The sequence below is a fragment of the Simochromis diagramma genome, unplaced genomic scaffold, assembly GCF_900408965.1.
Source record: "Simochromis diagramma unplaced genomic scaffold, fSimDia1.1 OVJJ01000131.1, whole genome shotgun sequence".
In the NCBI taxonomy this organism is placed as follows: Eukaryota; Metazoa; Chordata; class Actinopteri; order Cichliformes; family Cichlidae; genus Simochromis; species Simochromis diagramma.
Window position 1 is genome coordinate 2,616,225 of NW_024387200.1, and position 22,899 is coordinate 2,639,123.

The following is a 22,899-nucleotide window of genomic DNA, read 5'->3' on the forward strand; positions in this document are numbered from 1 at the left end:
TGAAAAGGCAGCTACACCTTGAATATCTGCCTTTTTTTTTTAGTAAGTTAACCAGCTAAAAAGTAAAACATGGAGATGGGCTCATGTTAGGACGGTGAGTCCCCAGAGAAGTCAATCAGAGGCAAAAACAATAAAGCCCAGGTTTTCCATAGTCAAATCAAAGACAGTGCATCCATCCATCCATCTTCATCCGCTTTATCCGGCGCCAGGTCACGGGGGCAGCAGCCTAAGCAGAGAAGCCTAGACCTCCCTCTCCCCAGCCAACTCCTCCAGCTTATCCGGGGGAACACCAAGGCGTTCCCAGGCCAGCCGAGAGATATAATCTCTCCAGTGTGTCCTGGGTCTGCCTCCTCCTGGTGGGACACCTCACCCAGGAGGCGCTCAGGAGGCATCCTTGTCAGATGCCCGAACCACCTCAGCTGGCTCCTTTCGATGTGGAGGAGCAGCGGCTCTACTCTGAGCCCCTCCCGGATGGCTGAACTTGTAGTAATGATGAACAGAAGGAGGAGGACACAAGTGGAAGGTTTTGTGAAGTGGTCTGGGAGAAATTATCTGCTTTCTGAATGTGAATAAGTCCAAAGAGATTAACTTTTGAAGGAAGATGGCAGCTACACAAACTGCGTCTATCATGGGACAGCATGTGATGGAGGCTCCTGGGTATCCACATTGACAACAGATTGAACTGGAAGACCAACACTGAGGCTATGGAATGCAGTCTACTTAGATGTGGTCTGCTGAAGGAGCAGGTTGGTACTTGTAACTGATTCCTGTCAGTTACATGATTTATGACATTGCAACATTGCATGCAAACAGTGTTTCCTTATGTGATGCAATCATAATTCATTCAAAGGCCAAAGGATATCAGTGACAAACCTTTATTAATTTTAACGCCCACTGTTATTCTTGCATTTTTGAGTACTCTAGAAGATGGGAATGCCTGCCAACACATGATGAGAGACGATAATAACCCAGGTAATGTCAGTTATGCAAATTATTTATGCAAATGTACCGTTTATAAGATTGGGGAAACCTGCAGTCAGCAGAGACTGAAGAAGTCACTTGGGTGAATGACGAAATGTTTCTCCCACAAAACGCTACGTCCAGATGAACAGAATCAACTTTTGGAGATAATGTCAGTTATCTGTCATTAGATTTTAATTATCTTTTCACTCATTTTAAATTATACTCTCCCTTGTAGGTGAAAGTTGTGTTAGGTGGATGACACAATACATAGTCTTCAGTCATTGAATGAGCTTTTTGAGCAGGCAGATTGTAAAGGGAATTTCACAAGAGTACCTCTTTCCTTTAAATATTATCAATCCCACTATACAGTGCTGTGCAACAGTCTCATCCCTCACTTCTTTTAGATTCTGCTTCCAGAGAGCTAGACTTGAGCAGTCTTGAGCAACTCTTCTTCAGGCTTTCTGAAAGTCATTTTTTCTGTGGACATTGACTGCTTTTTCACTCATTTTCAGGTTTGGACAATATGACCTCAAATCAAAATCATGATTAACTTAACATTTTACTTTGATACAATTAATGAACAATTATTATTATTACTGTTATCATCATTTGGCTCTTGTCCTTATATTTGATCGACAAGGCTTGTGCCGTAAATTTGGGACAATATTGACAGAATTTAACGAGATAAAAAAAAAAAAATCAAGAAATAACTAAGATGAGCAGGTTTATGTCATTTATAAGTTGTGAATGTCACTTTTGATTAGTATTTGATTAATTCCGCTCTATTTTTCTTTCAAGCATTGGTTATTGGCCATTTTCACAGGAATTTTCTTTTGATTTCTGCATTTGTTGAGCCACTTAAGTTTGTTTGTTTGTTTATTAAGCCATCCAAGGGATGAACCAGTGTTGTGTCTTCACAAAACAAACAACATAGCAAATTTTAAATTGCATCTTTAGACAGTTTGTTACTTGCAGGTTGTCACAAAAACATCTATTTTGTTCCCATTTCTTTGAATCCACAAAAAATATAAATAATTAGACAGTTTGATAGTGGGAACATTACCATGTTGTATTAAATTAACTGATTTTGCGATTTTAAGGAAAACCGTGGCAATACAATTAGAAGTATTGTCAATGTGTAAGTTAAAGTCGCCGACCTAAATGAGCTGAATTCTCCGACTGGAGAATTTATTTTGGAATTCTGCAGGGAATTTAGGAGTTTGGTTGATCGCAATATAACTAACTGAATTTTTGCATACAATTATGAATGATAATTCAAAGAAATGAAATAAACCGGAAGCAGATAATGTTATATATATAATATTTCCAGTTTGGTGCTTTAAACATGGATTTAAGTGCAGAAATACAGTACAAGATAACATGATAATGTGCAGGCAAGTTATTTTGGTAGGAGACCTCAGGAGAGGTGGAGAGTTTATGTCTCTCAGCTGGCTTCATAGTGCGTCTACCTGAAAGTGCTGGAAGAGGTGGCCGGGAAGAGTGGCATCTGGGAATCTCTGCTTAGATTAGTGTCTCAAAAAAGTCTCAATGATAAGCCTGCAATGTGTTGGTGTTGCAATTGTTTTTTTTCTGTTTCAGTCCCCATCATTGCTCATTTTGGTATAAAACTATTTTTGTAAATTATAACTAGTCAGATTTTTCTCATAAAGACAATGTATGATACATTTATTAGCATGTAGACTATGTTTTTTTCAGATGCTGAAACCTGTTAAGTTCAAGATTTCAGGGATAACCGTGTTTAGTTTTTGTGTTTCAGTGGCCACTGTAGTTCCTGGAGAAGCATGGGCTGTGGGGAGTTTCTGCAGGATCATGATGAGTCATGATACTTGAGGCAATGCCAAATATATGCCATGAGTTTTTAATGTCATTTTCATTTTAGGGTGACTGTGGCTCAGGTGGTAAAGTGAGTGGTCTACCAACTGGAACTTTGGTAGATTGATCTCTAACTCCCACAGTCCACATGCCAAAGTATCCTTGGGCAAGATACTGAACCCCTTTTGTTCCCAATGCATCAATCGGCATTCGAGTGAATGGATATTTGCATGTTTTAGCTTGTTGTTCTCTTTTAGTGCCCACTGTTCTTCTCAGCTCTTTGAGGAGTGGATTGCTGGTATTTAAACTGTTGACAATGGTTTGTTGATCTATCTGTCTTTCAAACATATCTCTTATGAATAATATAAAGCCATTTAAAGTCAGTAAGAAAATGTCCATCACAAGGTCGAAGCTGCAATCATTGTATGGCAAACTGATTTTTATATTTATGTGTCTCATTGAGATTAAATATCTCTTTTTCAAGAGAGACCTGATCAAGATGGCAGCAGAAATTGCAACAAATGTAACAGGACAGCTCTATAAAGGCATTTCAAGTAGGACACACGTGTACAATAATGCAGAGTTACAAGTATATTTGCAAAACAGAACATTTCTTTATTTTATATATAAATTCCTGTTAACCACTGTGTATTTATCAAAAAAGAGGATATTAGACACTGAAAAAAGGAAAGAAAAAAGCACGAAACCCTGGGAATCACTTTTTGGCACATGACCACTTGCATGCTGAGTGATGACGATATCCGAGATAACTAAACCCACCTACAGTTCATTTAAATGCCCGCGCACGGTTCTCTCCGAGCTCGTCACAGTGTCTCCCGTTGCTCTGTATTTATAAAGAGCCCCGGTGAGCAGAAAGGCACAAGCGTGCCTCGTCTCTAGAGAGGCAGAGCGCGTTTCAGCGACTTGGAGACGTCTTTGGATGAAAGAGCTGGGTAGCCGCTGCTGAAGCCGAGAAGCAGGAGCGCAGGAGTTTTAGCCCAAGTTCACCGCAGCAGGTCGTTGTGCCGGCGACCTTAACTCAGGGGTGAGTTCTTGTTTTACTTCACTGTCCTCCCTTTATTTTTTCTTCTGTCTCCGTGGAAAATGGGGCTGTGCATTCCGCTGGTGGACGAAGAGCTTAAGAATAAATGAAGCGCTCTTAAACTAATCTGCAAACCAGTTTTATTTCAAAATTATTTGTCATGCACAGCAGTAGATTTGGCAGCCCGTTGCTGCTGTTTTTTATTTTATTTTAATTTTATTTCTGGTAGCAAAAGTGTCACCAGAACTTGTTGCTGAGAAAAATAAACACTATATCCGCGGTCTATGTGAACATTTTACGATTTTCTGTCGAATGCATTCAGTGAAAGGAGCAGTTCAAAATAAAATTATTCTACATTTTTGAATTTATTCGCCCATAGATTTTTCAAAAAGTAATAAAGGGCATTTTTAAGCTAGATGTTGCTCTATATTTAATCGATGTCATTTGGTCGTCTTTCCCAGTTAATCTTTGTTTCCCGAGCATTGGCAAGTGTTTTTCTTAGCAACACGCAGTTTCGCTTTTGGACTTGACAACAGAAATCAGACATTCTTGCTTTCACAGCTAGGGGGTATTGGAAAAATGTGTAATTTCGTTCTCGGTTTTTTGTTTTTATTTGTTCATTTTATTTATCTATTAATATTTTACCTTAGTATAGGTATTTTTAATGAACTTCTCATTTGTTCGTTTTGTTGCTTCTGCAAGCAGAGTGGGGACAGTTCCCGAAATAAATCTCACCTGTGTGTTTGTTTGACGCCTTGCCGGATAATCTCTTAATCCGCTAAAACAATGCTGTTCGGTCCATATTATCACCCTAACATTATTTATTATGTGCAACCTCGATGTTCCCTTTAACAACATGGCACTGAGGTATAAGGGGCCGACCTGTTAAAATAATGCTGCCTGGTACCCAGTTCATTCATTTTCTTAGTGGCAACTTTTATGAGCAACATGTGAGCACAACATAAACATTAGTAAAGTTTTTAATACTGTCACTGGCTCCTTGAGAGGAGACGACCTCCGATCCCTCTTTTCTCCCATTGGTTCACGCCATATTGAAAACTTTGGTGTAAAAATGAGTTATAAGTGGGCAGTTTATCCCTTCAAACGGTAAATTATTAGAAATGAGTTATTAAAAATGAAAACATACATGCAAACTTTGCAGAAACAAACTCAACCAGGAGTTACCAAAAACATTAAGAATTAAGGAATACCTAACAAGTACTTAATAACGCTGGAATATTACAGTAGATCGTGATTTGAGTCAGATATATGTACGTACACATTTGTCAACGAATACGGGCAAGCTATAAGCCACATTGCATACAGCTTAGTAAACAGTTGTTTGCTCACTCTAGATAATAGCATTGTAACCTAGTTAACATTGAGACGACTATGACCACTATGTTGCCTAACAGATAATCGTTCTACCCAAACCAGACAGAGCGGCAATCTCAAAAAAGATTTTAATCCTCATATTCGGAGCACATTTCCATCACTTTCCACGTCTGTTATTGGCAATTTCCTATCTTCGTGGGGTGCAGCTACAAAGGAGGATTAAAGGGCCGCCCAGCCTATAAAAGTTACTCCAGCACCTCAGGAGAGCTAAGCTAATATTTATGGATTAGTGGCAGTTTTTCCCAAGGCTATGAACTGAAGCCATGACCCCGCCCCCTGGAATGTGTGATTTCACTTATACGGGAGTGGTTGTTTGATGAACTGATTCAACTAAAAGGTTTACATGCCTTTAGTAAATATTGGGAAACGTGCATATTGTCATGAGAGCTTTGGAGAAGTTGATTTTCTGTCAAGTGGATTTCTGAAAAGTAGGCAAGAGTTCAAAAAAACCCTCTCTAGATTTTTTTAAAGATTTTTTTTTACCTTTTTTTTTTTTTTTTGGAATAACCAAAACTGGAATGTGAAGACCGTCAGCGTTCAGAGGGGCGCTGACCTTGGTGCTGAATTATTTCTGCTATGCAGCAGCATGCCTGCCCTTCTTTACTGTCTGCGTAGCGGGCGCACTGAGCAGCTTTACTTGAGTGCCTACTGTACATTTGCAGGCGCCATCACCCACGCGACCAGATGTAACGATTTCAAAGAACAAATGTAGTGGCGTTGAATTAAAGAGGTAAACGCATTATTGTAGCGTCGTGAAGACTGGCACGTTTTTTTTTAATCATCTGTAAAGTTCATTGGAAGTGCAGAGGCTTAAGCATGTGGTGAAAGACAATGCACTCCAGACTGGTGTGTGTGTGTGTGTGTGTGTTAATTACTGAAACCTCAAACAAAAGTAAAACCTTAGCTATTACCTTACCTGTGTTTCTAATGGTAAGAGCAGCAATCCTACCATATATAAGTACGCCAATCCTGTGCTCAAGCATGCAAAGTATATGTAAATGATTCATTATATCAAGTACCCCCAGGAAATCATAGAGATCAGAGAAAATATTATTAGATCACTGTCACTGGTGCATCAACTCAATTCCAGAGCATGATGTATTAAGAAAAAGAAATAAGTCCAAATTGTACCAGGTTCTTGTTCAAATGCAGCAGGAAATTTTTCCACTAGAGAAATCAAATATTGACATTCCAAAGTGCAATTAATCTTTCAGTTTTTATATACTCAATATTTGCTTTTTTAAACATTACAGAACATGGCCATGTGATAAGTAGGATAATATGCTTTTCATGTTTATGACAATATTTTGCATCTGTAGCTCAGCAGGACTTAATGATCTGTGTAACATTACCTTGTGAAAGCACTCTGCTTTAATGACTCATATACCCCTCTCTGACTGATGTTAAATTAACACACTGTAAACAAATCATGCTGTCAATGTAATTTCATTCAAAACTAATAGAACTTTTATTTCCCTCCTCCTCTTTCTACTTCTGTTGCTTTCCAGAAATCTTCCTGAGGACACACTTATACACACACAGACAAGCACACACAATTACACACAATAATACACAGGCACCATGCAGGAGTCGGAGCCTACAGTGTGCCAGCTCCAGCCCAACATCATCTCAGTGCGCCTTTTTAAGAGGAAGGTTGGCGGTCTGGGCTTCCTGGTGAAGCAAAGAGTTTCCAAGCCACCTGTCATTGTGTCAGACCTCATCCGTGGTGGAGCAGCTGAGGAGTGTGGCCTGGTGCAAGTGGGCGACATTGTGCTGGCAGTCAACAACAAGCCCCTGGTGGATCTGTCATATGAACGGGCTCTGGAGACACTGAAGAATGTGATGCCTGAGAGCCATGCCGTGCTGATTCTCCGTGGGCCTGAGGGCTTCACCACACACCTGGAGACCACGCTTTCTGGAGATGGGCGCCAGCGTACAGTGAGGGTCACACGCCCTGTGTTACCATCATCAAAGTCCTACGAGCAGTGGTCCCCTCTCAACGCATTGAGCCCTGGGCAACAGCAGCAGGTCAACAAGGATAACCAGCTAAGAGCCATTGAGAACCTCTCCTCTCCATCCATCACCCAGTCCCTCCTACAGAGGGGAGGCATGCAAGGCCAGGACCCCCTGCTGATGAGGGATGGGGGCCGTGGAGCTCTCCTGTGCAACGGGCTGGAGGAAAACAATGAACTGCTCAAGGAGATTGAACCAGTGCTGCGCCTCATCAAAAACAGCAAAAAGGAGATCAATGGAGAAGGCCAGAGGAATGCTGGGAGAAGAGATGCCGAGATTCAAGTGGCCTGGTAATTTGTGATGTGATACAACCTTATTGATCCCTTAGTTAAAGTGTCTTTGTCCACCATCCTCTTCACAGTGAGGGTTGCCATCAGAGACCAGATAGAATTAGACTCAGGATGCAGTTCAAGGACTCTTAAAGATGGTGGCTATTGGCTGACACAAGAACTTGCACCTGGTCTTGTGATTGAAAGTATCCCTGTTCACTCTGCCACCCCGCAGATTCTGAACTACCTGACGCATCTGTGTTAATTAGCTGTAATAGACAGTCTCTCATTCAACTAATATGACTCAGCTTACAGTGCCAAGTAATTATCGTCTGCCTGCTGGTCTCTAGCAAGCCTCACTTAAAATAAAATTGCTCACAACATTTCTCAGGACCAATTCAGTTGGTATTCTTCTACTGCTGAACCAGCTACTTTATGTAGGCTTACAAATACATCCTTTAAACAGTTTGGCAGTTTGGCAAACTTTTGCTTTTTTATAGATGTAAAGCTACTTTTCTTTTTACTTTTTACTTTTTTTTTCTTTTTGCTTGCTGTATGCATTGAGGCTGTTTAACCAGGATTAAAATACACAGCATGTGAGCATTTCCCAGTAGGCATGTGCTTTATCAGTAATGGATGCGACTTCCTACATTAATCATGGATAATTAATTAGTTAATTAGTTTTCTGTAACATAAAGCTTTACAGAAAAAAAAAAGTATTGTCTATCAGTTTGTAAGTGAGCTGCGCTTCTTATGAACAGCCCCTCTAGGATATATAGTTCAGGTCCTGCGGTATTTATGCATAACAGTAGTTTTGAAAAAGTGCAAAACTGGTAACAATTCTGTTTATTTTACACATTTGACTTTTATTTTATGATTTATTGAGGAAGACTTGGATTTCTTGCAGTTTGTTTAAGTTTTCCCTCTAGATGAGTTTTTCACAAGGCTTCTAAGTCAGGGATAATATAACATCCTCGATTCAGTCTACATGCTCTGCACAGTGTACTGTTATCGGCGTCTCAGCTATCTACCATTGTACTCCCACGACCAATTGAAATCAAATTGAGGCTGCAGTCTCCTTGAATCAATATCTCATTCTTGACCAATCCATGTGCATCCTCCTCTCTTTCATAAATACCCTTTGAGTGATTCATTGCCTTCTTGAGAAACACGTGCTCTGAAAAGACGGAACACAACAAAAGGAAAAACCTCAATGCAAAAACAGCAAAGTGTATGGTTAAACAACCGTACCTAATGCTGCCACCTGTGCTCCCACAAATAGGGATTTAAATACATTTGATTGTGCATGCTGAGATTTGTTCAGCACTGGTAAGAGTCAGTTAACTTAATTCTATTTTGCTGTCGGAAAATTATTTCTAAAGAGATGCTGAGGAGAGAAAGGTTAGAGTGATGAATAATACTAATATATTTTTTAATACTAATATTTTTTTAATCTCTGGTCATTTTTTCATTGCCAATTATACCTATTTGCACAGAAAATAAACTCACATTATAGCCAGTGTTGCTTGTTTTCAGAGGAGAAGCAATTACAGTTTCACAATTAAGCATGAGGTTGAGTCAGAGCTAATGACAAATGACACATGCAACTTCTCTCATTGTTTCTGCATGTTTGAACTCCACCTCCGATTTGTGGGGATGAATATGATCTCGCAAATTGCGGCAATAAAGAGATACAGTGTGACAGGGGGTGTGAAAGGGAGAAAGGATGCCTGTGAGAATTTACAATTAGCATGCATGCATGCTTATGGGGGTGGGGAGGGGGAGTGTGAAAGAAAGTAGGAGGCACAATGTGCGTGGGCGCTTTCGATTGGAGGAACGCAAACTTGAAATCACACAAAGACGACTTTGGTCTCATATGGTTTGCAAGAGCGGCAGCTCAGGGATATCCCTTCCCCCCCTTTCTCATTCAATCTCTTAGGATTAGATAGTTACAGCTCACAGAGAGCTCTCACTGTTCATATGTTTTTTTTCTTTTATCTCTGATGAATAACAGCCGTTCATACTGTAGGGCTATTTACTGAAAGAAAAGCAGATCTGCGGTCAGTCACCTTGATTCACCATCTGTTTATGCATCTCTGTGTCTGATTTTCGATTCAGGAAAACACTTAAATCTGTATTTTCTTACTATTACACACACAAACAGTTTAGGCTGTAGAATGGAACTAGTAATAAACACATGAATTTCTAAACAAAGACCACATAGGCAAGAGATGCTAAACGGATGTTTTTTCACTACCACTTATTTGCATGAACTTGCAAAGTATTTTCAGTTCAATTTCACAACTTAAAAGTAGCAGAAACACTTTTGAAATGAACTTAAAATCTGTGTTTTCAGTGTAAAAGTTTAGTCACATAAATGTGTCTGACTGAAGCGGTGAGCTATGCCTGTCTTTGTGCACCCACTATGTTCTGAACAGAGAAATTCCGTCGTGGGTGTGCAGAGCTTTTAAAAATTGTACAGGGTTTCCTTATTTAACAGTATTTTAGAGTGTCTACAGATCTTCTTTTTTTTTTGTTCGTTCTTTGCTAAACGGAATGCTTGTTTGATGTGTATGTGTATGCATGTCTTGGATGAGGTTTTAAATTAAAATGAAAGATTAGTTTGCACCAGATGCGAGTTTATACACCTGACAGAAAATTGTATCTGACTTCTAGGGACCTTGGCGTGGGAAATGGCACATCCCCACAGCTGGTGCCAGATAATGACAGAATGCTGGAAAACATGCCGGTGGTGCTTAACAATGCTGACACTGACAAGGTAAAGTGAAACAAATTCCCAGCCCTTGAAATGATTTAGAGTGAAAGAAAGCAGGTGTAGGCATAAGTTTTTCATCTATACTTTGATAGATCAAGAATTTGGAAAATAAACCTTTTTGTGTTCCCTGTGTGTTCGAGTCTTCCTGTGCAGGCTTGGTTAGTTCAGCTGTGTAATGCATGTAAATCTGTGACTGCCTTTATGGTTCTGTGCCCTTAAAACAATCATCCACAGTGTTCTATGGTCCCATGCATTCACAAACTGAGCATGCACATCCATGTTCTTTTTACATTGTGCAAAGCCTTTGCTTAAGATCCTATCACCTAGACATTAGATCCAACCATCAGCAAGATTGTGCAGCATTAAACCCAGATTATGCCTTCTACACAGAAGGATCTGGCCACAGGTCTAAATGTCAGCGATAGGGATAGTAATCTGCACATGGTTATCCCACTTCAAGGCCCCATCAATGAGACAGGATGGCCTAATGAATGCGTGCAGCTGCTGATCTGTCTCGCACCATCAAATGTGACCCCTGTTAAATTGATCCATCCTCTCAGACCTCCACAAGAGAGAGTGTTAATGTGGATGCTTGAGAGAATATATGTACGAGAGGGTTAGAAAGTGGGAGGGAGGGGAGATATGGATGGTGCTTGATAACAGAGTGGAAATGTTTAATGGAGTAAGAAGCCATATGTCTTTCATTGTCGTGTGTAGTTGCTAAAGTTGAGGAAGCCTATCTGCCTGTGAGAATGTGTGTTTGGGAACTGGAATCAATGTGTGTCCAGTATATGTGCACTTACTCATGCAGCAGGAACCTCCCCTGCAGGCGTTTTGCTAGACACTCATACTAACTTTGATGGCTCCCTGCTTAGTACTTAATGTGACAGACTCAAGTACAACAATAAGTTCATTAAAAACACAAAAGTTAAATAGTTTCAGAAAATGGAGATGATTTTTTCCCCTTTTTGACTACAAAGATTTTAAGTGACACATTGATGCCCTGCAAATTAGTTTTCTCACTTTGGTGAAGGATTTTCCATGTGTCTCTCACTTAAGCTTCTGCATAATTTAATGTGTAATAAGCTGACTGAAAAGGCAAGGTGGTGGGATGTTCTCTCATATTCAACCGTCTAGTGATTTATGGAGTCACCAACTCTGATACTCCACTGAAAACAGAAAATATGCCTCTGTGCTTCCTTTTTTTTGCACATTATGGCTTAATCATCACTGAAGAAGGCATCAGTTGTCAAATCAGAAATGTATTTGTCTTCAAAATCTAAAATATAGAACATATCTCTTCTCTCAAACTCTCAATTTCATTCATTTCTCTATTCATATCTACATGTCCTGTACGCTTCATCTTGATTTCCCATCAGAGGGTTTTGTTTGGGTGGGTGGGGAACTTTACTGCATAACCACATTTACCAGAAAATGATTATGCCCCATTATGAAATCATTTTCATCTAATTAGCTTCAATTATCTTAATTTCTAGCACCATGGATCCTCCCTTCTGACATAACCACACCTTATTCTTGATATTGAGGGCTCATGATGGATAATAGGATTTAAAATAAGAGATAAGTCTGTGTGTAATATCTTGGGGAGGACTGGGTCATTTAAACAGATAAAGCATGATACATGCACCAGCAAATGCTTTTTTGACATTAGGCACTGGAACATATTATTTATGCAGTTTTGCCATTCAAAATACTTGTGGTGCCAACAATATTATCAGTTGAAGACTGTAATAGCAGCTGTTGCTAGCAGATTTTATCAATAAACTGCAGACTTTGGATGGAAATCCAGTTTTCTTTATTTTTTTTGTTTTATTCTTCTTTATTTTGTTTTGCTGCTTATCACCCTCAAGTCTAACAAAGACTTAGGCAGACCTTCACTGGATTAAAACAAAACAAGATTAAACCTTTCTTCTATTCCCTCCAATGAGAAATGTTTATGTCTTATCAGACTTAGAGTGCTGATTTATTCATGAAAGTGGCCCGTTTCACATGTTCCCACACCAAACTGGGCAAAAATGCACTTTCATGATGTGGTTTGAGATTCTCACTCCAAACTATGTTTAAATTAACAGATAGCAAAACTTGCAACCAGATTATGGGAAGAGCAAAAGGAAACACCATCCCTTAAGTGTCTTAAGACCACTGGCTATGGTGTGATTATGTTTTAGGTTGTATTATCTTTGCATTTGTAAACAGTGACCATCTTTGTACAGTACATTGGGTCATAACAAGGATGACAATGGGCTAGTCTTAGGCAATCACTTTTTCCCCTTACCTAACTTGAGCTGTTACAATCAAATAAACAAACGCATAAAATAATTCATTTTACCTGGAAGTTAAACATGTAGGGAGAATTATTCTAAAAGGATCTTGATGGCAGAAAAAACCCACATCTATACTGTGTTTAGCGATTGTTCAAAGAAACGCGGTTCTCTGAAACTTGCAGATGGCGATAAAAAATAAAAATAAAATGAAATAAATGTAAATGCCAAAGCTATCTTCCAGCCCGTGAGCAACAAGCCTTACATTCAAATGATACACAACTTTTATTTCTTTTTTTAAGTCAGAAAGGCTTAATTTTTCCACATCTGAAATACTTTGCCTGTTTGATGTGCATTCTCCTTATGGTACAATGATCTTTCATCTTATCCACAACCTCACGTCATATCTGAGGTGCTCGGCGGGGGTTATTGTTGTTCGAGCATTAAACACACTACTTGTGCGTGTAAAATCAGATTCTATTCACTCCTTCCTACAGTTTGAGAGGACATCAAATGACAGTGAGACCCCACAAGTGTGACACTGTCGGTATTCATTGCTCCAGCAAGCATGCAAGCAAGTATTTCAAAAGCTGCACCACTGTTTGACTAACAAAGCTGTGGAAGATGATGAAAGAGCTTCCAAGGTGTGCAATTGATTACTCTGATCTTTGGCAATCATTTGCCAGCCTTCTCTAGGAGCTCTTACAGTTGGCTTTGGGGTTAAATTGCAGCCATTCATCAGTCAATAGCTACAGTACTGGAAAACCGTGTGAGCCTAGAGTTAGCTTGCCATCAACCTGCTGTTAAATGCTGATTGCCTTTATTCTGGAGAGAAATGGAGAAAGGAAAGAATGCAGATGGTTTCTGTGCATGGGCCTGAGTGAGAGAGACATAAGCACAATCACAAATCAATATTCCTTGAGAACAAAGGGCTGAGGTTCACCGAGGCAGCCAGTTGAAATGCTTTCAGATATTTCACATAGTATTCTTACGTCAAACTCTCATGTCCAACTTTATGCACTCAAATCCATTTCCTGGCAGTGGGAGGTCTGCGTCACTTTTCAACTTACTTCGGTATGACTCCCAGTTATAAACAATCTATCCAGTTTCCACCAAAAGTATTACCGAGGCCAGAACATATTAGACAGTTAAAGTACAAGGGTCTGAAGAAATGAGTCATGTGTGAATGTCTCTGTGTTTTTTACAGCCTCCAGCTGAGGGCAGGACCTCACCCAGTAAGTCACTGCAGAATGGCAGCCCTTCCAAATGCCCCCGCTTTATAAAGATTAAGAACTGGGAGACTGGCACCATCTACAGTGACACACTCCACCACAGCTCCAGCAAGGTAAGACAATTAAAACTCACCTGAAGAAAAGATCCTTAGGATCACGGAGATCAAGGAGCCTGCTATAGCATCTGTGTTTGTCACAGAAAACCATCCTAGCAAGGGTGAGAAAGATTTGGATGATTCAATTATGTAGTATGCTGTTTCTTCACGTTCTAAATCCCTTTACCGAATAAGAAAGATTAGAACTACTGGCAAAAAGAAACACCTGTATGATGCAATCTTAATGCAATGCAATATTGTGTTTATATTCTTTACTTTATTTTTTTTTTTTTAGTGTTGAAACCTGCAAGTAATGATGCATTTTTCTAAATCACATCTTCCCATAATCTTCAGCCTGTTGTACTTTTAGACAAATAAACTATATTCGCTTTACGGCTGACATCTCTTAAGCAAAAGGAACAAAAGCAAACTTCTAAAAGCTGAAACATGAAAAAGTGTTTGGCTTTTATGCTTGAAAAATGTTTTGAGACTATGTGCAATCAAATGGAGTTCTGTCTCACAAAACAAACTGCTTAATTCTCCCGAAACAACCACAGAGTTTAATAAAGAGTGTATTCATTATTGAATTGAATCACAATGTACTGGGGGTTTTCATTGTCACGAAATATGGTGAATACTGATAACAAGTTTAAAAAGAGAGTGTGCGACAAGATTCTGTAAACACAAAGGTTAATACAAGATTTAATAATTTTATCAGCTATAACAAGAAATATAGTTGTGATTTTGCATTTGTTGACATATCACAAAAGGGGGAAACAGATTGGTTTTCCATGCTGAAACCCTTTGTGTCAGTTTTTGCATTAAGGTACGAGCACAGCTTTTATACTGTAAGCTGACTAACAAAGTTGACAGATGTCTGTGACTTAAATGGTAATCTTGAAGGCACTGATGAACATAAAGTACAGTGTCTTGGTTGACTGAATATGCATTTAGCCTGCAGACTTACCAACACATAATCTGCAAGTCAAGTAGATTGGAAAACAATAGCACAGCATGGCGTCTGCCTTTTCGCTGCTTCTCGCTAACCATTCTTACATTAGTAGAATCCTGTCTGAACTGTTGGTGATTCAACTCATTAGAATTAAGCAGGAAATCGGGGGGGTTAGGTAAATCTAGGTGAAGCTTATGAAACAATTAATTCTTCAGACCGAAAAACAACATATCACTGGCACAGCCTACCGTATTGGGACAGCTCACATGGTCAGATAGTGACTCACGTAGTCATGACTCGATGACTCAGCATTTTCAGAAGAGAGTGCTGGGAAATTAAATACGTAATGTTTAGTGGATATTTTTGTCCAAAATGCTGATACATTCATGAATCAGTAACATGAGTGGCTCAAGAAAACCAATTCATTCATCCCTTTATCAACCATCTGCAGCTGCTTTAATAAACATTAATAATGAAAGGCATTAAGTGATACATTAGGATTCATAAAATCAGTAGATGTACCTTTAATACTCATCGTGAGATGTGAATATTGAACAGAAAATGATGATTTCTGCTTTGAGCTAATGCCTAACCTCAGCATGATAACTGACTCGGAAAGCCATTGTTGAAGCGAGTTTAATGCAGTGTATCATACAGCACTGATTAAATGGCATGATCACAAAGTGTGTCAGTAGTTTTCCAGGTGTGATCATTTCACATAACATTTTCACAGGTGTGATGTGATCAGTAGGCTAACTTGAAGGCAAAAATGCGGCAAATCCAATGGTGCAACAGAGAGTTCACCCTCAGCCACAACAAGTTTTAAAAATTCAAGGAATAAAATAAAAAAGAAAAGAAACTTGTAAAGTAAAAGAAACTTGGCAAACAGGTGGATCTTAGGCCTCTGAAGGTTCTTATCTATATCATATATTCTGATGTTGTCAAGTTGCCTAGAAACCCTATAGCAACGGGCTAAGATTAACCATTTCTATTCACCTGTAACATATCAGAAAAAGTTTTTTTATTTGACAACAATAGCATCACATTCAGAGCCACAAAACTTGAATTACACATGATATATTATGACACCATCACTTTTCCCAGCAAAACCCCACAACTGGACTACAAAACATCTGTATAGTAGAACAGAGCTTGATCATCACAGGCGAACCACAATAATTGACAAAAATTATATAATAATGTATTACATTTAAAAAGCTACTATAAAAGCTATAAGATCGAAACTGGAGATTATTTTTGTGGTTTTGAGAATTTGTTATCAAGAAATGCTGATTATTGGTTGAAAACAAAAAAACAAAACAAAAGTCTGCACTATTAATGGCTAATCTTTTCTTGCTCCATCAATCTGCTCTGATTCCCTCTCTACGTAGACTCTGGAGCTCTGTGATAACATTGCACTCTTCTTTTCGTCTCCCAAATAAGAAATAATTAATCATTTTTGAGAAGTAATAAATTCAGAAATTCTCTTAATTGTTCAAGGACAAAAGCTGTGCACATATTCAATATAATATTTATCAAAACTCATAATGAGGCACTAATTCTCTCATTATAAAAATGTTAATTGGGTCCATCAATAATGGAGTGTTTGGAAAACTGCAGCAATAAAACCTGTGTTTAATTTTGGTGATCACATGACTACTAGTAATTTCAAATCAGTAATTATCTTTCCTGTAGTATAAAAATTAACACTGCAATTGACCTTTGAACAGATCATCTTTTCTTACTTCTCACTCGTTGCAATTTGGTGTCTTTGGTTTGCATTCAAAAATATTAACGGCGAATTGGGCAAGTGAACCATGGCTGTGAACTTGATTTAATGAAATCTTTAAATACAATTAATCATCAAGTTTTCAAAGATTAAAATTCCATCTTATGTAAATGAATGAATAAAATATTTTCTTACAAATTGAAAGAAAATAATAACAAAACTTCACAAATAGTTAATGATAAATTTGGAGTTCCTCAAGGTTCAAGTTAGGGTTCTCTGTTGTTTAGCTTTTATGTTCATGATGATAAACTGACATTTGTCCATCTACTTCCCACACGTGTGCTGATGACACGGTTAACATGTCATTAAAAAGTGCCCCTTTCGACATTTTATCTTCTTTTTGTTTTCAGTTTTTTTTAGGTTTGTTGTTGTTGTTTTTTACATGGCAGTTTTCAGTACAGTTTTCAAATGATTGTTTCATTTATTAAGTGTCACAAAATCCTGAAATCTGAAACGAGGCAAACACGTTTTAAAATAATGCACATGGGTAGATTTCTGTGACTACACGAAGTCAGTAAAAATATGTGGTTATTTTTCTCCAGACAGTTTATCAGTTTATCAGACAAATTCAATCTAACTGTAGGAGGGAGAAGACAATATTTAAACAACTAGGTGTCATAACAGATCCACTGCTTACATTTAAAGCACAAGTTTTCAAAAAATGTGAATGGAGTCCATTTTAAACATATTAGGAGTGATTTAACTACAAAGGGCTCAGAGGTGTACATGAGTGTTATGGTTTTTCTGTCAGATGAAGTATTGTCTTACCAGCTGGACAAGTAGGACCACATTACAGTCAGTAAATACTATTTAGGATGATTCTGCAAAGATAAAAAATGAAATTCAAATCATAACAGTAAAACTGAAACAAAAATGCTTTTTATTAAAATAGGAACAACATGATTAAACTGACTGCTATTTTACTGGTGTGTTTGCTTCCAGTGAACCATGTTTTCATTTGTCAATGTAAGGGATTTGAGCCTCCATGGAGGCTTATCCAAGTCAGTCTGAAGCCATTGTGCATCTTTTATAACTATTGCTTTCCCTTACATTTCCATCAGAACATTGTTTACTAAGTAGCTGAATATTGCATCACAATAAAACATCTAAGCACAAGAGCTCAAATTCATGTTGGGCTTTCCTAATGTCTAATGATTTCCTAACTGTGACTGTCATGTTTCGAGGGAGCAGTGAACTCAAAAAGACTGTGGAAGCTGCACCAGATGTATATAAAGCATGCAGACCAAACTGACCACAGTATCAGCATTTCAATACATGCTTCATTCCAGATACAGAATTTGAAATGCTCACGGTGTATCAAACACAGTTGGATAGCACCACCAAAATGAATGCACCCTGACGAAGAAGAAGCACTCCATTCTTGAGCGACATGCTTCCCGCATTTTTGCATCTTTGTGGAGAATGATTCATACAGCAACAGGATAATAAGCCCAAACACACATAAAAAGCTTTGTTAGAGTACAAAGGACAATGAAGACCTGGAAGTGGTGACTATCATATACTTTACCATTTATAGGGGTATTTAAAGACTGAGAGAAAGCCTGTACCAGATTCAGTGTATCATGTCTTTACTGAGGTCCTATGATGGTTTCCCTTGTTTTCTGCCAGTGTACTTACTGATAAATATAGCTTTATACCATTTCAAATAACAATGTCAGTGTATTTGCAAAAAATCACTTTCTTATCCACTCTGTATGACATCTGCATGATTTCATTCAAATGTCATACTGTTGGTCAAACTATCTAATTGCAAACAGCAGGCACTTGTTGTTGCTTCATGGGAATAAACTATGGCTCAGGACAGGATATTAATTGAATTTTAATTTTTGAAGTTTTGGTTTCCAAAAAAACAAAACAGGATGGATAAAGGTATTACTTTTTCCATTCATTTTTCCAACAAAGTTCTCAGGTTTTATGCAATGTAAATGAACCATAACATTTCCTTTTCAACTGTGTGCTTTCGTCTGTCTTAAAAAAAATAAACAAACAGGCTAATTGCTAACCTCAGATCTAGCCATGAGACATAAAGAGAAGATTTGATCACCAAAATCTGTCTTGAAGAAGTAAACATTTTAGGTGAATCTCCAGAAAGCTCATTAATTGCAGCTTTAGGTAGTGCTCAACTGATGTGTTGGTTTGTTGTTGACTCTCTAGCTCTGTCTCCATGAATACCATCCACACCAGTTCTTTCAAATTCTCAAGTTCACTCCTTCCTGGGCCTTTTGTTGTCCATCTGCCACTACAGACATCCTTCAGTGTGGCCAAAAATTTCTTTAAATTAAAAAATACATATACTTTTCTTGGGGTTTTTTTTTGTTAAAATTGAAATTTCAATATTTATTGAAGTAATATTTACTTTGGTTCTTGTCATAATCAAACAATACTAGGGAATAGTACAACAAGGTCCTGTATATGATAAATAAAGAGTATTTTGAATTCTGAATCATGCAAAGCCACTGTGCTACAGTCCAAGACAATAAACATTGAGGTAAAAGGGGGATGTGAAAGATTGGCATACTTAATGCCATAAGACTTGAGATTCATGTGCATCTTTCAGTGATTCAATGTGTCACAAAGCTGATATTGTTATTAATGAAAAACTGTGCTGCAAACCTAATGCAACACATTATCTTTACTGGTGTTCTTGGACTTTAGGACCTAAAACAGTGAGGTGGTAGGGTGGCTCTAATTGGTAAATAAGATAACCTCTAAATAGTTTGAGGATAATACCTCAGAAAGCCTCGGCTATGCAAAGACTATGTAAAAAGTATTTCTTGCTATGCATTTTCCCAAACTGCTCGGTCCACCTATTTTGTTTTCTATTTTGTCATGCAGCTAAAGTTTCCTCCTCTAGTTAGTAAGCCAGTCTACCAAACACAAGGTGAGCTGTGCTGTTTAAGTATTCACCCTTCAAAACACTGCAGCCATTTGTAAACAGCAACCGGCAGCCTAATTACTTTGGTGACTTATCGAACAGGCTGTCACATGCATCCCAATGAATGGTCTGTAATAGCATTTTCAGATTTATTGTATATCACAGACTCTGCTGTATTCGTGGATGATCCGTCTTTTTCGAAAAGGACAGCTGGCTGGCATGAATGCCTAAAGCAGGATGAGGAGCGGACGTGCTGGAGCACAAGTGATTCCTTTGTTTTATTTTTAACATTCTGTGTTTTAATCATCAGTTTTCTTATTCTCCTCTTACCTTCCACATCCATCACCGTACTTTAACCACCACCTTTTTTGTTTTTTAGTCTTATTTCTGTTGTCTTTTTGTTTTGTTAATTATCTTTTCTTCAACCTCCTTATAATTATACGTACTTTGCTTTTTTTATAGCTCTTCCTGAGTTTCTCTCTCAACTCCTTTTCACATTTTCCCTTTTCTTGATTTACTGTGATGTTGTTTGTGCAGTTCAACAGAATTTTTTTTCCTTTTTCTGCTCTTGCTGAGTGACGTCTTAGGTTAGTTGGAAGGGTCAAAGTTTTTGGGGGGCACACTGTTGGTGCATGTCTGAGTGTTTGGACAGTGTAAGTGGGTGGCTCAGTGTAACAAGCCAATTTTAGCACTGCAAGGGTCACTGTCAAATTTCCTCTTCAACTGCACGCCCGTGCTATCATTTCTGTCGTGAGCTTTTGCTCACTCATTCGTTTTCTCTCTAAGCTGGTGACGGCAAACCAAAGTGACAGCTGACTTCAACTTTAATCACATTAAAGTTACCAAACAAGGTTGCTATGAGCAATTTTCTCCTTGCATCTGCCTGTTTCACTGTCTTTCGTTCTTTTTTTTAATCTTTCCTCCTTATTCTGTCTTCCTGTCTCAGCTTAGTGGAACGATACCAATCTATGACTCACCGACTTACTCATTCATTAACATGCGTGCCAGCCATGTGTGAGTGATATTGTGAAAGAAATGTAACAGTTACAATCTTTCTATGCATTAAGAGTCCAGGAATTGTGAAGAAATGATCTTTATTTGAATTAAGTAGAATATGATCATAATCATGATATAACAAATACCTGGTGAGTGGATGTAATTTACCAAAGCCATGTTGCTTTGTATATTAAAAGGTTAGGAGTAGGTCTTAATAATAAAAACAATAATAACTATAATCTAATGGCAATTATTGGTAAGAAAGTTTTGAGGTAAATGTGCCTGTCAACAGATTTAGCATGTTTTATGGTGTTACTGTCTTGAGTTATTATAACTGAAATTACGACTGTTTTACACAAAGCCAAAGTTAAAAGACCAAGAAAAGAATTTTGTGCATGCAAAATTACAGTTCAGTTCAGTTCAGTTCATTTTTATTTCAAACATTTCAAACATGTGCCTTCACAATCATTACAAAATATCATTCCATTGTTTGTTTGAAAAGGAGTAGGCAGAAGTATTTACTTATTTGTCCCTACCCCCTCAAGTTTTACCTCTCATTCATTAAAAATATTTTTTAAGTCTTAAATTAAACAAACAACATATGAAACAAAAGTAAAGCAAAACAAAACAAAACATACATAAATCAAAAACAAGAAATTAGCAAGACCCACCACAGTATAGTTTCTTTCATATGAAAAATACAGAATGTGTATATTTGCAGATACACAAGTTATGGAAAAACAAAAAAACAAAAACAAAAAAACCAATAACCAGTTCTTCAGTTATGTTTCATATCAAGTAACACAGAATTCTGCCTTTTAATGATGTTCTTAGTTTGCATACAAACACAAAACAAAGATCGATGCTGAACATGTTTTGCGAGTGAGCGGAATGTTTCGAGGAGAGTGAAAGAAAAGAAGTAAAAGAAAATAACCACCTGGTTACGCACACAATCAAGATGATTTAAGCCATTAAAAGCTAGGTTCTTGTTTATCAGCTTTGGAAAGTAAGATATATTGATATACAAAACCATAAAATGAAGCCAGTTGTTATTCTCTCCACACTCATGCTTTGTATGTTGACAAATTAAAGGAGGTTAAATTAAAAATAATAATACATTCATCCAAATCCCTCTCTAATCTGCGCATGTTACTTTTCTTTTCAGATGCCAATCTGTTCCGAAAATGTGTGCCTTGGCTCTGTGGTGATGCCCAACCAGCACATCCGCAAACCAGATGAAGTCAGAACTAAAGAAGAGCTTCTTCCACTGGCCACCGATTTCATAGACCAGTACTATACCTCTATCAAAAGGCAAGCAAACTGTGTGATACCTAGACAGAGTTTAAGTCTCAGAGCATGTACCAACGCAAGCAAAATTCTGTGAAACAGGAGAAATAATAGCAATTTCTTATGATGTTGTGCTGTTTAGGTTATTTGTGTCTTTTTATTCTTAAAGTACTATACAGTGTATTCTTTATTCTAGTCAAAACAATATGCAGAACAGAGTAATTCCATACAGGACTGACTGAAACCTAGACGGAGACACATCATCTGTTGTGGTGACCCCCAAGGGGTTAGGCCAAAAGAAGATATGTACCTGATCTTTTATTTTATGATACCCTGTCCTGTCAACAGGTATGGATCTAAAGCCCATGTGGACAGGCTGGAGGAGGTGACCAAGGAGATAGAAGCTTCAGGAACTTATCAACTCAAAGATACTGAACTGATTTATGGAGCCAAGCATGCCTGGAGAAATGCTGCCAGATGTGTGGGAAGGATTCAGTGGTCCAAACTACAGGTAATTTCAGAATGCCTGAAATCCATGAATGCTGTTGTCTAAGATTTGTGCTGTTAATGTTTTTTTCTGACAGCTTGTCAATTAATGTAGACAGTTATATAGATGGATACATCTCTGCCAACATTTAGATGTTTTCCTATTATGAAGCACTCATAATATTTCAGACTTCTTGTTTTTATATTTGCTTTTCAGGTTTTTGATGCCAGAGACTGCACAACAGCCCATGGAATGTACAACTACATTTGTAACCACATTAAGTACGCCACCAACAAAGGGAATCTGAGGTAAACACATACATATAGTGCAAAGTGCTCAGCTCTTTTCTCAAGCCTTCTTTTCCTTTATTGTCTTTTCTTTGATTTGGTACTGTTCGCCATGTATTCTTTCCACTGCACTTGTTCCTCTCTCCATGTGTTGCCCCCATCACGCCACTCTTTCTCTGACTACCCTAACTTGACCCACTGTCCCATCTGTCAGCATTCTCTCTTAACGCTGTATCTGACACTATCTGCAGCCTGTCTATCTATTTGTCAGCATCTCAGCACCAATCATTGCCCTGTTGGTAAAG

General features: G+C 38.1%; 1 protein-coding gene across 1 annotated transcript in view; it reads left to right on the top strand.

Moving 5' to 3' along the window:
• The first annotated feature begins 3,631 nt into the window (after window positions 1–3,631).
• Window positions 3,632–22,899, top strand: part of nos1 (nitric oxide synthase 1 (neuronal)) — a 41,472-nt gene continuing 22,204 nt past the window's right edge. Inside the window, exons 1-7 of the mRNA XM_040051156.1 lie at window positions 3,632–3,841; window positions 6,742–7,536; window positions 10,192–10,294; window positions 13,781–13,918; window positions 21,699–21,844; window positions 22,169–22,331; window positions 22,524–22,615. Coding sequence (XP_039907090.1) covers window positions 6,815–7,536; window positions 10,192–10,294; window positions 13,781–13,918; window positions 21,699–21,844; window positions 22,169–22,331; window positions 22,524–22,615 — 1,364 coding nt within the window. The 5' untranslated portion in view covers window positions 3,632–3,841; window positions 6,742–6,814. The remainder of the gene's footprint in view (window positions 3,842–6,741; window positions 7,537–10,191; window positions 10,295–13,780; window positions 13,919–21,698; window positions 21,845–22,168; window positions 22,332–22,523; window positions 22,616–22,899) is intronic.